General features: G+C 38.3%; 1 protein-coding gene across 1 annotated transcript in view; it reads right to left on the bottom strand.

Annotated features, from left to right (window-relative positions):
- Positions 1-1,939: 1,939 nt before the first annotated feature.
- Positions 1,940-15,000, bottom strand: part of LOC138030137 (ceramide synthase 6-like) — a 19,105-nt gene continuing 6,044 nt past the window's right edge. Inside the window, exons 3-10 of the mRNA XM_068878047.1 lie at positions 12,439-12,496; positions 10,110-10,160; positions 8,573-8,665; positions 7,470-7,598; positions 6,451-6,557; positions 6,179-6,266; positions 3,743-3,808; positions 1,940-2,939 (exon numbers count right to left, since the gene is read on the bottom strand). Coding sequence (XP_068734148.1) covers positions 2,835-2,939; positions 3,743-3,808; positions 6,179-6,266; positions 6,451-6,557; positions 7,470-7,598; positions 8,573-8,665; positions 10,110-10,160; positions 12,439-12,496 — 697 coding nt within the window. The 3' untranslated portion in view covers positions 1,940-2,834. The remainder of the gene's footprint in view (positions 2,940-3,742; positions 3,809-6,178; positions 6,267-6,450; positions 6,558-7,469; positions 7,599-8,572; positions 8,666-10,109; positions 10,161-12,438; positions 12,497-15,000) is intronic.

The following is a 15,000-nucleotide window of genomic DNA, read 5'->3' as shown; positions in this document are numbered from 1 at the left end:
CCTCTAATTTGTTTGCACGAATTTTCATAAAATTGGAGACATCAGCTTTACAGGAATAAGTGCTGTCCATTGCCACCGACCAATTTCAACGTTTGTTTTATTTCTGGCAACTTTTAAACCCCTAGTCTCCCAGGATTAATTTATTTTTAATTTTTTTTGATGAATTAATAAAAGTAGTCAAACAATTCAAAATTAAAGGCAGTTTGTAAATGCCATCAAGGAAGGTGTTGACCGTCTCAAAATGTTTCACTCTCGTATTGTTCTTGGAAAAAAAGAGTATTCATAGTAGTCAGTGATGGCAAAAGGAACCTCATAAACACTGTCATTAACACGGCGGAAAACTTGACCTAAAAGTTTTAGATATTTCCCAGTTTGTATTCCAGTATGGTCATTGTAAATTTTGTAGAACATGGCTATCCTATTCTTTTTTAGTCTTTCTTCAAGAGTATTCCATTGCAGTTCTTGTAGCGTATCGGTTATCACCTATATGATCCTGACACAACAACAAATTCTCATGACCGGCCAACAAAGAAATCTATGAAAGTAGTTAGGAGAATGAACTATTAGATCATGGGAGTCAAAGCATGAACAAATTTCTGATCGCCTCTGGTTGAAGAAATATATTAAAGGGCAGTTGATTTCAATTGTCATAATAAGGGAATGAACTTGCTCCTTGTTTGCTTACATGTATGTCTGATCCAAACGTTGTATAAGTGTGCAAATCAAAGGAGTCTCGAACAAATCCAAGTTTTCAGCCAAGACCCCAAAGCTTCTGTGGATTTTCTGCTTGCATGACCCTTTAACATGACTGAATAACAATAGAGCCTGTTTGCAAGCTAGCATGTAAATATCATATAAGTCATAAATAAGAATAAAGTCTGCTTGGTCAAATCAAATCCAGACCATCAGAAATTTGAATATAAACCTTGCAGGATAAGTTAAGTGAACAATGTTATACAATGAACAGCTCTTAGACCTGACAAGTTTGCAGCTTGCATTTCTTGTCTCAAAGTACAATGTGCTCTAAATGGCAACTCATTCAGCTTTCAGAAATATTCTAACTTTGATAATGGAGTAAAAGTTCCTCCTTTGACACATCAAAATTTCAGCCAGATGCAAATTAACATGTCAAAATGTGCAAATTTAAAAATGTCAATGCTCAATAATATTATCAACTTGAAGCCCTGAGCTGAGGCCCTATGCGCCATCTTGGCGCCAGGGGACAGGTGAAGGTGAAGGAAGCCCTGAGGTAAAAAAGGAGTACGTGGCAGACAAGGGTATCCCTTATAGATGTGGTGAATCCATGATTCTGGAAAGGACAGAACAGGGCTCGCAGATCATTACTGAATAAATAAATTAACTGAGAATGAACAACATTAAACGTCAAATGAAAGTTAATAGACAATGGATTCTAAACAAGGTTTTGTGTTTGAACTTGCTAAAAAGGGGAAGTCTCCCTTGGCTTGCTGGTTCCACCCACTGGCTTAAGTATAAAATTGATTCAGGTTGGAAAGGTTAACTTCTTTCACACAAACCAAAAGTATTAAAGGATTGTTCCTTTTGCATGTTTAGCTCAAATAATGCAACCTAGGTGATCAAGGGTACTTACCATTTACATGGGAAAACCGGAAATTCCAGTTGGAAGATCAAATGGTTCACGCCATTCCGTTTGGGAAGCTTCAGAAAATTTGGGCTTTGATTTGTGGTGATGCTATTTTTCTGCTCTTTTAAGTCTCTCTAGCTGACGTGGATAGACTTTTTTGCGATTCCCTATCCCGCAACGTCGCATTTAAGTGTTTAATGTTTATGCCTGAAAATTTCAACCGGATGGTTTTTGTAAATGGTAAGCACCCCAAGTCTTTCAAAGATCTGTTTCACTAATGAGCAAAAACACTCGTGAAGACACTGTTCACAATGTTTGCCAACACTAAGTCTGGGCTTTGGTTTCTTAGCTTTATGGCATGTCCTTATAACACTTGAGCATGAGATTCAATTCATTAAATGGCTATTGACAATACAGCTGTCAAGGTTTGTCAAAAGTTTAAGAGCAAGCAACTGGCAAAATTCCACCTACCAAATAGAAAATGAGGGAGCACAGTACCGACAAGTTCTTAAAATTTTCTCCTTTTCCTTTAAAATTGTTTCGCCTGGAACTCAGTGCTTCAAAACTTTCTTTTTTCCTGTCCTCACTGGCATGCCCAACTATGACTTTCAATCTTTCTTGAATCATATCAAATCAGAAATTACCATGACTGGGATGACTCTTAAAACTCAAAACTGACGTGGGATTAAGATGGCCATAATATCAACCCACTAAGAACACAGACTGGAATTAGTTAATTTCAGCCTTCACAAAAATCTTTATCAGTTTACATGAGGCCGGTAAGACAGACAGGTCTAACAGCAAACTAAAAAGAAAATAAAATCATTCCCCTCGAAATTCCAAAAACACCAACAAGAATATTCTTACTAATGCTTAGGTAAAAGATCATGATAATTCGCAAGAATTGCACTCAACAATTTCACCCCTAATGTAAGTGGCCTTTACAATTGGAGTACTACAACCACTAAAAGATTTGTTGAGTACACCTGTATGCCACTCAAGAAATCTAGTAGATGTAATACTCCTTGCATCTCAAAGTTGTCATTGCCACTTATGGCTAAGAGTATTTTCCTTGTCTAGCCTATCCTTAGGGAGGAAAGAGTTGAGCTGACATGAGCAAAATGATTGCAAAGAACCAAGAAAACTATCCCCTGAAGTTCCCAGTTTAAGAATGGAAAGGTTTCATGTCTGACGAAAAGGCCCTCTTTTGAAACTTGTTAATAGTTGTTCTTCATTGCTTTTTCTTGTTGTCATGTTGAATGCCATCTTGATCGTTCATGTCGAATTTCTCTTCTTCTGGACCAGACTCTTCGTCACTTCGAATATCTCCAGCAAACTGGTGAAAATGAAAAGAAAATCATAGTACAAGTCCACCTGGTAAATGACATTATATAGGAACCTTGACAGCTCCAAAAGAGCTCAGACGTTTTCTGGATGTTTACTGTTACAATGACAGTTAATGGAAACAGCTGTGAAATGTGCAGCTGTTATTTTACTGGACTTTTAAGGGAAGCAGCGATGGCGCAGTAGTGAGAGCACTCGCCTCCCACCAATGAGGTCGGGCTTCGATTCCCAGATCTGGCGTCTTATGTGGGTTGAGTTTGTTGGTTCTCTACTCTTCTCTGGGAGGTTTCTCTCCGCGTACTCCGATTTTCCTGAGATAGAGCCGTTTTCAATTGAGTGTCGAAAGTACTTAACAAATTGCTTTGGTTTTGCATTACTTCACTCAGTGATTGGTTCAAAGTTCTCATGCCACTTTTTCAACCAATCAGAAGTGAAACCTAAACCAATCGTGGCTCGTGCCTGCACATTTTCTTGTGCTTTGTGTCAGCTACGTGTAATTACTTTGAGTTTTGATTGCTTTACTGGAATGTCTCTGTCCTTTTTGATTGACCAAAGTAATTACTTTGGTTTTGGTTTTACGACACTCGATTGAAACTCGCTCTAGAGCAACTTTCAGAAAAGAAAGCAAAAAGCTGCAGGCAGTTTCGGTCGCCATATTGGACAGTTGAAAGTCAGAAGATCTGGGACGAATGGGGAATAAATTCGTCCCAGATCTTCCGACTTTCACCCATCCAATATGGTGCCCGAAATACAAATTACCGCCTGCAAGCAGGATAAGAAATTTGGAGTACTTACCGTTCCGCCTGAGAGAGACATCCTGGCCACTATGCTGATAGCGTGAGCCCAGAAAAGATGAAGGACCTATAAAATGGCAGGCATGTAGAACTCAATAGAAAATTTGCAACTTTTCACCACCAACAAAATAAAAACTTTTTTCCCAGACAATCAGTTTCATTAAATAGACCAAGGGGTTAAGTTTCCACTTCACCCATTCAAACCTAGCATAAGTGGTCTTTGCACTGGATTACTGCAACCACTACAAGTTTCTACAAGTTTTGCATTTTTGAGTATTGACCGAATGCATAAATAGCGGCCAAAAAAATATTCTTTTGTTTATGTGCTAATTGGCATCACTAGCCTCGTTTGCATGGACAAAATACAAAAGAAAGGTTGCTTGATAGCGAGGCTCATTAGCACACATACAAAAGAATACATTTTTGGCTGCCATTTATGCATTCAGTCAATTCCACTCAAAAATTATAATTATATAACAGTATACTAGTTTCCCCACTAACTCAATAATATTTCCCAGACAATTGGGTTCGTTAAATGGATAAAGGGGTTTAGTTTCTGAAGAAAGTGTGGTGCTTCATTGTTGGGGAAGTGAAACATAAAATGGGTTTATCAACTGGGCTGATATGGTAAACTCCCGCGGGGGGTACTCGATATATCCCTGGGTGGGGATGTCCGGCGCGGCCCCTCATACCCTGACCCTGTTTAAGACAAATATCACTGATTTTCCTACCCATTTTAAGACAGAATCCCGATTTTTGATACCCTCTTTAGGACATTTCCCCCAGTTTAAGACAAAAACTGATAAATCGATACCCTGATTAAGACAAAAAAAGGTAAATTCGATACCCTGTTCAAGACAAAAATCCCGAAAAACATACTCTGGCTGGCTGCACGTCCCCATTAAGCTCTTATAAGGAAGTACTCCCCCCCCCGGGGGTAAACTGACCACTGTAAATTAAATAAAAAGCTCATGTTTCGAGCATTAGTTCTTTGTCATTTCTGTGAATCAATTTCATAAATATTATTTTTTCTCCAGTTTCTCAGCAGTCCGGAATCCTAAATCATTGAAACTGATTGGCTAATCGCGCATACTCCAGAGGCCCGAAATTTCCAACTTCAGTAACTTTTCAAGCTTTTTGTAACAATTAAAAGTGTCGTAAACAACATAAAATGTAAATGTGAATGTATCTTGATTTGATTTGAAGCTCATTACTCACTATATTTCAAGCCATGCGTTCCCTTGTTGTTAACATCAATTATTTCAGACATTTTAGGCCCTTTCACAGCAATCCCATATGAAAAAAATAAACGCGTTATTTGCCAGGCTAGGTTGGCTTGTATTGGAAATAACTTTGCCCTTGGCTGCATACTTAAGACCTCTGGCAAAGTTTTCCCCAATAAGGACCTCCTGGCTGGCAAATACATTTATGCACATGTTTCCCAGATAACTTTATTGGTTTCATGAAGACAACTGGGCATAAATGGAATCATGGACTAGGCATAGACCAAGTCATAAATTTTATTTACTATTCAGAAACTAAAACAGGACACAGGTCCCACAAAAAGGCCATCATTATAGAATCACAAAAAGACAAATTATTATTGAGTGTTAATTTTAGGAAAAGTATAAACTGTTTTCCAGAGCTTAGCACTGACTTGCTAAGATTTAAGAGTTACATCGTTTCTTTCAGCTTTTCAAAAAAAAAAACTTGCAAGACATTGTTTAAAAAACAATCTGATCTCTTTGTTTTACGGGAGCAGGGTTAGCACAGTCCTGAGAACATTAATTATTGCCTCCCACCCATGTGGCCAGTGTTCGACACCCAGATGTACTTGTATACCTGCCAAGTTTCACGCCTAAGGCAGATCGAAAACTTCGATGCCAACTCACACCTGTGTCCCAAATTCTCACGCCTGGTAGAAATGTCAGAGCCATTACAGCATTGACTGACACATTTTGAAAAATATATTAATTATTTAAAGAAACTGAAACCGATGAGAGGAAATAAAAGTCAATGTGAATGATCGACTTTATTCTTTATTTATCTCTTATTTTTAGTTGGTAAAGTCACTAGGTTGGAACGAGAGGGTCAAAGTTGCAGGAAGTCTTCGGATATCTTCGGATATCATCAGAGCCCTACAAAAATCCCTGGCACTCTCAGGGAAAAAATGTGACGCCTATAAATTAAAAAAAATTTGGCAGGAATACAGACGTGGAGTCACGTGTGGGTTGAGTTTGTTGGTTCTCTATTCTGCTACGAGGAGGTTTTTCTCCGCATACTCAAACCAGTGTTTGATTTGATTTGAGGGCCACAGGGTCACGAGTAGTAAAACTGTTATGTTCATTATCATCATCATCATCATCATCATCATCATTATTATCATTATTATTTCAAGTGTTAAATAATAGCGCAGCACATGTCAAATAAGAAATACCTGTAAGCATAGCAGCAGTATCAGGAAAGAAGACCATGATTTGTAAGGTCCACAATAATCTGGTGAATAATATACAGTATACAACACCCTGTAGAAAAGATGACAGCAACAATAAAGAAGATCAGTAATAAACTAGCTCTGTCAGCAACAAAACCAAAACCATGATGAGCTTCATAGTACGTTAACATACATACATTAGTACATACAACCGCCTTAGTTCCAGACAAAAGTGAATTTACCCTTTCTTACCATAAAATTCAACAGTGACTTACCAGAATGGATAATAAACAAGCCTTGTGCTGTAAAACACCAAAGCAAAGAGGACAAACCCTATGGTCGTAGTAGTATCCCAGTTGGCATAGTGAAGAACCTTTGACGACTGAAACAAATCAACAGAATTAAACAAAATTTATTTCTTGCAGTAAAGGGATGTTATAGTAAAACAAAATATGGTAAACAGTTCAGCATTAACTATCAACTTACAGTTGAACTTGGGAGGTTTGCTAAGCACTCAAGAAGCTAGAGTCCACTTGGTTATCCCTTGTGTGACTCTTACACCTCTTCTGTGCTCAGCAACCTCCGCCGCGCAACTATAACTAAATTTTCTCCGATTCTTATTGGTTTAAATTGATCATGTGACGCGATAGTGTTCGTCCGCGGAGAGACACTATCACCCCATAGTGCCCGTCCGAGGAAAATACCCGGATGGATAGTAGTCGTCCGCTGAAAATACCTCTGTAAACGAGCGGCCTTTTGGAAAATAAACAATCGAAATTGTATTAAGAGCGTTTTTGTTTGTTTTCTTTTTCAAATTTTACATTGGTTGACACGGCTTTCGTCTAATAAAGTTGAAAATAATTCAACATGATTTTTGAGCTGGCGCACGGAAGAAAATTTAGTAGTGAACAATAAAGACAATAGAGTGTTTATGTCTCGGAACTATCGGTCTGATACAACTGTAGTTGCCCCTTGGAAATTTGATGTTCTTAAAACTAGTATATTTGCCCTCGAAGCTTCGCTTCTCGGGCAAATATCAACTACCAGCCGATAGTTCCTCGACAGAAACACTTTATTTTTTAAATAGTACATGCTGAACACTATACTATTTGTTAATTGGTTTATATTTTTGAATATTTATGCCTTTAATCAGTGGGTAGTTCAGCATGACTTTGACAACCCTGGGGTTAGGCTGCAAGTGGGTCATGGTTCAAATTCCATTCAAGGCTGAAGAATTCAGTCTTTCCTTTCCTTACTCCTGAGAAAGAATCCAGAAAATGTGATAGACACCCACCTCAAGAAAGACATCTGTCACATCATGCAACAACATTATAATACAACCAATGCGGAAGAAACCAGTACTATATGAAAGTGCCAACAAGGAAAATGTGACAAAGTGGTGAATCACCATTTGCCAAAAATCCTAAAAGGACAAAAAGAAACATGAATGCCAAAAATGTCAATTTTTACAAAATTATTGACTTAAACCATTTCAATCCTGAAAAGTGACACTTAAGCATGTTACTGATATTACTGGTCATTGTGGTCTGCTTCAGAGACGAGTGGGTTAACAACATCTAGGTCCACCCTTTTAAAGCTTTCAATCCCAAGAGTGAAACTTGCAAAAATGTTGGCACATTGGCTCTTGAATTATAACTTTGTAAGTTACACTCCTTATTCTTCAAAGCAGAGAAGTATCGGTTAGTGCTAAACAGTTTTAAATACCACGAAAATATATAGGGTTTGATATCTCTTAACCAACGGTTAGCACTAACCAGGCTTTGAGCGACTGGCCCCTGATTGTAGTGTCAACTTAAAAATGCCTTAATAATGTGTCAATGTTTTAGCATATTGACAAACTCAGACTAGGGTTCACCTTTAAGGACAGTGCCACCTAATACAAAGGTATCTTTCCCTGAATGAGGACCATGCATTAATTAAAAGTAGATCTTAGTTGCATTAAATGAAATATGAAATAAAAATTGATGTTAGGTCAGGTTTATTAATAAAAGGCCCATGCTTTCTTGTGCCAATGTTTTTGCCTGACTTAAATCTTAGGGCACTTTCCATTTGACACAACTGACTGACCAAACCAGGAATAACTCTACATAGCCTTCAAAATTAATACACTGTGAGGATAATATATTCTCCTCTGGAAGAATGCGAGTGATTATCATGCAAGTGTTCCTTCAAATTATTGTTCCATTTTCTTCGCAAACTGACAGGTCTGGCTGGCCAGTTCTGACAAAACGAAAGTGCCCTTATGTGACAAGTTTATAGGTGCAATAATAATAGGTGGCACTGTCCTTGAGTTTAAAAAATAATTAACCTGATACAACTTTAGTAACAACACTTCTAGTTATATTTATAGACGTTGTTTTCATGAATTATACAAACCTTTCTTTTGACATCCACGAACAAAGACATAATTAGGGACAAATAAAATCCTGTTTCCAACAGGTAATAATAATAAATCTCATCAGTAAGAGGCTGGTGAAAAAAGAAAGAAAAAAATAACTAAATTAATTCTCCTACAGCACTGTTATGCCTGACATTCGCCTCCCAACAATGTGGCCCGGGTTTCATTCCCAGACTCGGCGTCATGTGTGGGTTGAGTTTGTTGGTTCTCTCCTCTGCTCTGAAAGGTTTTTCTCCAGGTACTACAGTTTTCCCCTCTCCACATAAACCAACATTTGATTTGATTTGACTTGAATTAATTTTGTTGGTGTCCCCGATTAGTGCTCCTATGCTAAATCCATTGACACTTATTTAAGTTGTTATTGTTATTATTATTGTTATTATTATTATTATTATTATTATTATTATACCATGTTTTTATCACATGCTATACCAGTAATTAGTACATTAGTACAGCAAATCGAATGATCATCAGAGCATTTCATGATTTATGAGCACAAGTAAGGTTTTGCAAGTTTTCATTTACCCTGGTTCTAATGTGGCCACTCAAGTAAATTGAGTGTCCCTCAAAACCGGAAAGATGACCAGATATCAAGCGAGGGACAGGCAAGGACAGAATTTTCATTCTGTCATGTGTGTGAAGATGCAGAAGTACAAGACAGGTCAAAATTCTAAGAGCCCAGACATCTACATACGTACCATGCTCAAAATACTTGTAATTTATTTTATCATCTCTCTCCGATAGCACATGCACTATAATTGGCTAATTTAACTGGCCATATTCATCAGTACTACCCGTTGTCTGGCTCGCTAAATTTGAAATGTTGATGCAGCATTTTGCAACAGTTTTTTTCATGTTGTGTATGTAACATATAAACCCTTTTGAATGTTGCAAGCAACTATTTCAAAAAACCAAAAAGATATTTTCCCTTTTTGATTTTGATGCATGCCAATTACTCACTAATGGCAGCTGAATGTTCCACTTGCAGTCAACTAGTTTTTTATCCCGTGCACCTGACTACCTCAGAGATATAATAAATGTCTTACTAACTTGTTTTCTTGGTCTGCACTGTAAGTTATGGATCCTCATTTTTCCCCATTTATTTACGGCCAGCACTTCGAGCTTGGGTCATAAATTAATGGGAAAAAAATAGGTCCGCAACTTACTATACAGTACACACATCGAACTCGGTTAGTAAGATGCCTGTCTAAGAAAATTTTAATAGAGATTTCGGTTTGGACAAGGAGACACCTGAAAAAGTGAACAAGGATTTTTCTTCCCTCAATCCCTGAGATGAAGAATAAAATGACCTCAATGAAAAACTGGTAAACTTCACACAGAAGTTCGCATTTTCCCAAAAATCAGTGAAACACATTTGATCTCAGTTCATTTCCTGCAAGTTAGTTACCAATATCCCAATCTCTCAGACAAGAGAATAAGTTTAAAAAATATGATATGAACCCTGCTGTTTCCAGTTAACCTTGAGCATTAATCTACAGTTCTGTAGCATCTTACATGGGTTCCGTGACCAGAAAAGCAGAGCTTCAAATCCCAAAGCCAGGGTTCCTTGAATAAGAACAATACAGATTTTCAGATTATATTTTACATTTCAAACTGGAATCAATGGTTATTTTGAAGACAGTGACAGCCTTATCAAAAGAGGTCGACTACCAGTAAAAAACACCACCTACATTAACTACATGTATGTTGTCAAATGGCCAGTAACTCTAAATGCAGCATTGATTACCAGAATTAATAGTTTACCTAAATGGTAGAAATGCTGCCGAGGGGAAGGGAGATGTTCAATTATGCCTGCGGCAATTCAACAACGGTTTATTCATGCATGGAATTGAAGGGAGATTTTGATTGGTCTTGAGCTGGCATGGTACAAAACTGGACTCCTAACTGCACCTTCTTCAGGACCCCACTCGAGAGGAGACACAAAACAATAGATGGTTATCACAGTGATGTCTTCAAATTCGTAAATCAGTATCGCAAGGTCTTCTGAATTTTTATCTAAAGAAGGTTGAAGATGACCTAGAAATAAGTCATTTTTCAAGTTTCCAGTGTTGTCTTTCATTTGGAAAACACAGCATTTTGGATTTCCAAATTGTCACCTTGTGTGACACCATGATACATACAAAGCTCTTTGGTTGAAAAAAAGTCTATACCTATGAATCTCAGCAGTTTGAGCCTTTCAAGTACATTACAAGATGTGTTCATATACATGTATTTTATCTCATGAGCGAAAAGTATGTGCTTTCATCGCAAAGCAAACTCCAGATGTTTTCATTGATTACCGGCAGCCATATTGGTGGACCACATGAGACAATTCAACAAATAACTCACAAATGATGTACCGCACAGACCTGAGAACTGGAGAGGCGGTTAAAAGATTTTTTTCCAACAACATTCCAAATTCTTGGCCTTTTTCACTGCAGGATTTTGAATTTATTTTTTTGTCGTGTAACAGTTAAAACTATCTAATAGTTTGAGGATAAAAAGCGAAATGAAAAACAGAGCAGGCACTAATAATCACACTGCGCATCTTAATTCCTCCATTTGGGCATAATCACAATTCCTTGTGCCTTTGACTACAATTTGTTGCATTTTGAAGAAAAATGACTGTGTTGTTCTTCCAATTAGAGGCTCACTCATTACGGCAGCAATTAACCCATTGATTCCTGGGAGTGAGACTTGAATGCTTTCCGTTCGACGTTGTTGAGCTGTTTGTTTGATAACATCAACATTTCAGCTCGAATGAAATGATACATGGAAGGAATCACATTTTGCACTGCGGATATGAAATCAAGTGAAGCTACTTGATCCCTGCAGTTATGAACGCAAATTTAGCAATTACAAAGAGAAGCCTGAAAATTTCAGGACTTCAAGGGGGTTGGGTCCAGTGACCTCGCGACACCGGTGCGACGCTCTAACCAATGGAGCTATGAAGCCACTGACATTGGGAGCTGGTCATTTGTGGGTTCGTCATTAGTTTTTGTCCCCACTGGAAAATGATGTCAAGGAGACATCAAAACTATGATTATCTTTAATCTTAAACGACTTAACAAAGGCGAGAATGGGTTTAGTTTGGAATTATACCAACCTGGTTTAGAACTAGATCCCTTTCTTTACTTATTCATAAATTAAAATTTGTTTATTGTTTCCATATTTGCAAGAACCAGCGAATAATATTATACAAAAACAGCTGACCAATAAAGCCACCCTGGCACTCCTGTTAATATCTTAACTCAATTAGATTTCACTGCATTTTTTCTGTGTAGGAGTTATTCCAGTTCACTGCTTTTTATCCCGCTATCTTTCTTCATGTCAATGTTTTTTTCTTGAAAATCAATATAATAATGACACTTAACTAACACAAAAATATGATAATTGCGACTTGAAAGAACCTTTTTAAAAAACAAATATCTTCTAAGGGTTCCACTTTGGTGTAACTGTTTTCATTGATCGCCATCCTGGGTTATCAGTCATGCTTGCATGGATTTGAACAAAAGCAAAAGCAAAGTAATGGTGAACCCCTTTTACAGTGCGCCTACGTGTTTAAAGCACAAATTAACTCTCATAGTAATTCTTCGTGATCATGTCAGGATTTAAGAGTGCAGACATACATGTATGAAGAAAACGGTGAATGTTAGACATCCAGTTGAATAAATAGACAAATAAATAAAACTAGTACTGGACATTAACCTGAAACTTAGCGATGTTTCCCCTAGAATCACTAGGCTTCTTCATGCACGATCAATGCATGTATGAATTTCAATAATAAGTTTAGCAAAACTGTCCTCAACTTTCTGTCCCCAAAAAGCAATAATCTGGCACTCACCTTAAATGTTACAATAGCACCATAAACAGTAGTTGCAAGATAAACCACAAATCTCCAACTGTAAGGTACAACAAACAAAATTAATGCCTTTGAAATAATATCAACATTATCAAATCTTTCACATACACACACACAAATACTGAACCCGATTATACATAAGATCAGAAAATGGAAAGATGATAGCCAAATGAACAAAAAGCCACAAACAGCAAGTATTTCACAGAGACCTGTCTACCACTAGCCAAACTACTTTTAATTAATTTGATATCCCCCCAAAAAAAACCTGGATCATAAATTTCAAAAATCTGACGTTTGATGTTGGTTTCTGAGGAGATGGGAAAGCCAGAGAGCCCAGAGAAAAACCTCACAGCAGAGAAAGAACTAACAACAAACTGAGCCCACATATGGTCTGAGCTCAGAATCGAACCTGGGCCACATTGGGGGAGGGCGAGTGATAGATCACAACTATGCCATCCCTACTCCCCCTAATATTCCCAGATGCAAGTGACATTGAACTTCAGGAGAAGAGCAAGGGGGGACACTTCTTGACGCTCAAAACCAAATCTGAGAACTGGACTTTAACCTGCAACCTCTGTAACACCAGTCTGATGCGCCACCCACAAAGTGTTTTACTGACTGCAATTATTGCATAGCCTTAGCTTGTCAAGCTCACAGACTGGTGGGGCACGATATCTAACAACCTAGACAATGATATATTACTATTGAACATTAATCCACAGTTTTAGTTTGTGTGGCTCACTGGAAAGGGCACTTGACATCAGTTTGGAATTACAGAGAATGCAGGTTTGAGTGCTGCCTGGGACTCTGGTTGTGTTTTCAGTTTGCCAAGCGACAAATATATGGGAGCATCCTGGGGCACAAGAGGAGTGAATGGCTTAAATAATCTGAGAATACAGGAAAAGTGATCTAGGAAAACTAAGATTTAAAACTTTTCTTGGGAAGCATGCCCACAGATCCCCCTAGGAGGCTCACACCTCACTCAATTTCTCAAGCCAGCTTGTCCCTGAAACTTGGAATCTATAATTATGCTCCCTATCTTGGTCAAAAAAGTGTATTTTACACATCTCTAAGTTTTATTGGTCTTTGTTTCATTTCGTAATATTTTTGTATAAAATTAAAGTATGAGCGATAACCTTTGATCCCTCAGTCTCCATGATCCGCTCCTATCACGTGGTGGCCTCTTTGGAACTACATGTTCTGTAATCTGAAGGCATTTCATTTCTGCCTTCTCTTGTGTGGAGTAATTCCTATTATCAGAGGTTATTCTGCGAGCTCTTAAGTCTACTGTGGGGAGTGTCTTTGCTGTTTACAAATTTTATTATGGCTCGTCCGCATGGCGGTTTTGAAAGCCACAGGCCCTTGCCATCGTCGTCGGGAAAATCTCACTTCACTGTCAACAGAGGTTCTTCATCTTCATCATCACACTGTCTATCTGGCCATAACTGGCAGCAGGGCGGAACTGATTTCCCACTTCCCTGTTCTTCAAGTCGAATCTGCATGTTTCAGATCGAGTCAAATAAAGCTTTCACGAAATCATGCAAGGCGGTCAACTTCCCACCAATGCAAAACTCAAACATTTGTCCATCCCGTACATTGCCGTTTGTCGTTCCCTACCTCTGGAGACCCCAATAACAATAGAAAGATGTACAACTCCTGGTGGACAAACAAAGGAAGCTGCACTGTGGTGAGAGATCTTCTGTTTTCGTGCATCAACATGGCGGCGATAACGTCATGTCATGCAAACAAGATCCTCTAGCACCAGCATAGGGACCTGAACACACCATCACCTGGTCCACAAATTGCGAACGTCTCAAGAACCCATCCTTGTCAAACCAACAGCCCAAGGAGGCATTTCCCGAAGGCCAAATGCTGACGTTATGACAGCCCTGGTCAACTGTTTGATCTTTGAGTGCTGAATTTATTGTGGTGACAGTAGTTTAAATCCGCCGAGTGTTAGTTAAGTGTTTGACCTTTGACTTCCAAATTTATCCTGGACTTAGAAGTTTAACTCCTCTGACTGTTATTTTACGTATACTGTTTGATCTTTTACTGCTGAATTTGTTGTGGCCATAGAAAATAATTCCTCTGATCGTTATTTTAGTGTTTGACCTTTGAGTCCGAAAGTTACCGTATTGTGACCTTACAAGTTTAATTCCTCTGATTGTTATTTTCGGGTTGGATCTTTGACTGCTGCTTTGACTTCTAATACAATACATTGTGGCAGTCATTGTATCAGACATTGTGGCAGTCAAAGTAAAATTCCTCCAATTGTTCTTTTAGTGTTTGATCTTTGACTGCTGATTTATTGTGGTCATAGAAGTTTCAATCTTCACTCAATATTCCTCAATCAAACTCAAGGGTCTGTCCTGTCACCACCCTAAGAGACTACATGCTTCAAACATCAACACAAGGACCTGCCCAGCCCCTCTTCCAGTTTGCAGATGGACGTTCTCTCACCCGCTCTGCCCTTACTAGTTATTTGCGAGCCCTCCTCGGTGTCTGTGAAGTGAACAGCACCCACTACGCTTCTCACAGCTTCCG

Source organism: Montipora capricornis, chromosome 1, assembly GCF_036669925.1.
Source record: "Montipora capricornis isolate CH-2021 chromosome 1, ASM3666992v2, whole genome shotgun sequence".
Classification (NCBI taxonomy): Eukaryota; Metazoa; Cnidaria; class Anthozoa; order Scleractinia; family Acroporidae; genus Montipora; species Montipora capricornis.
This window is presented reverse-complemented; position numbering and strand designations above follow the sequence as displayed.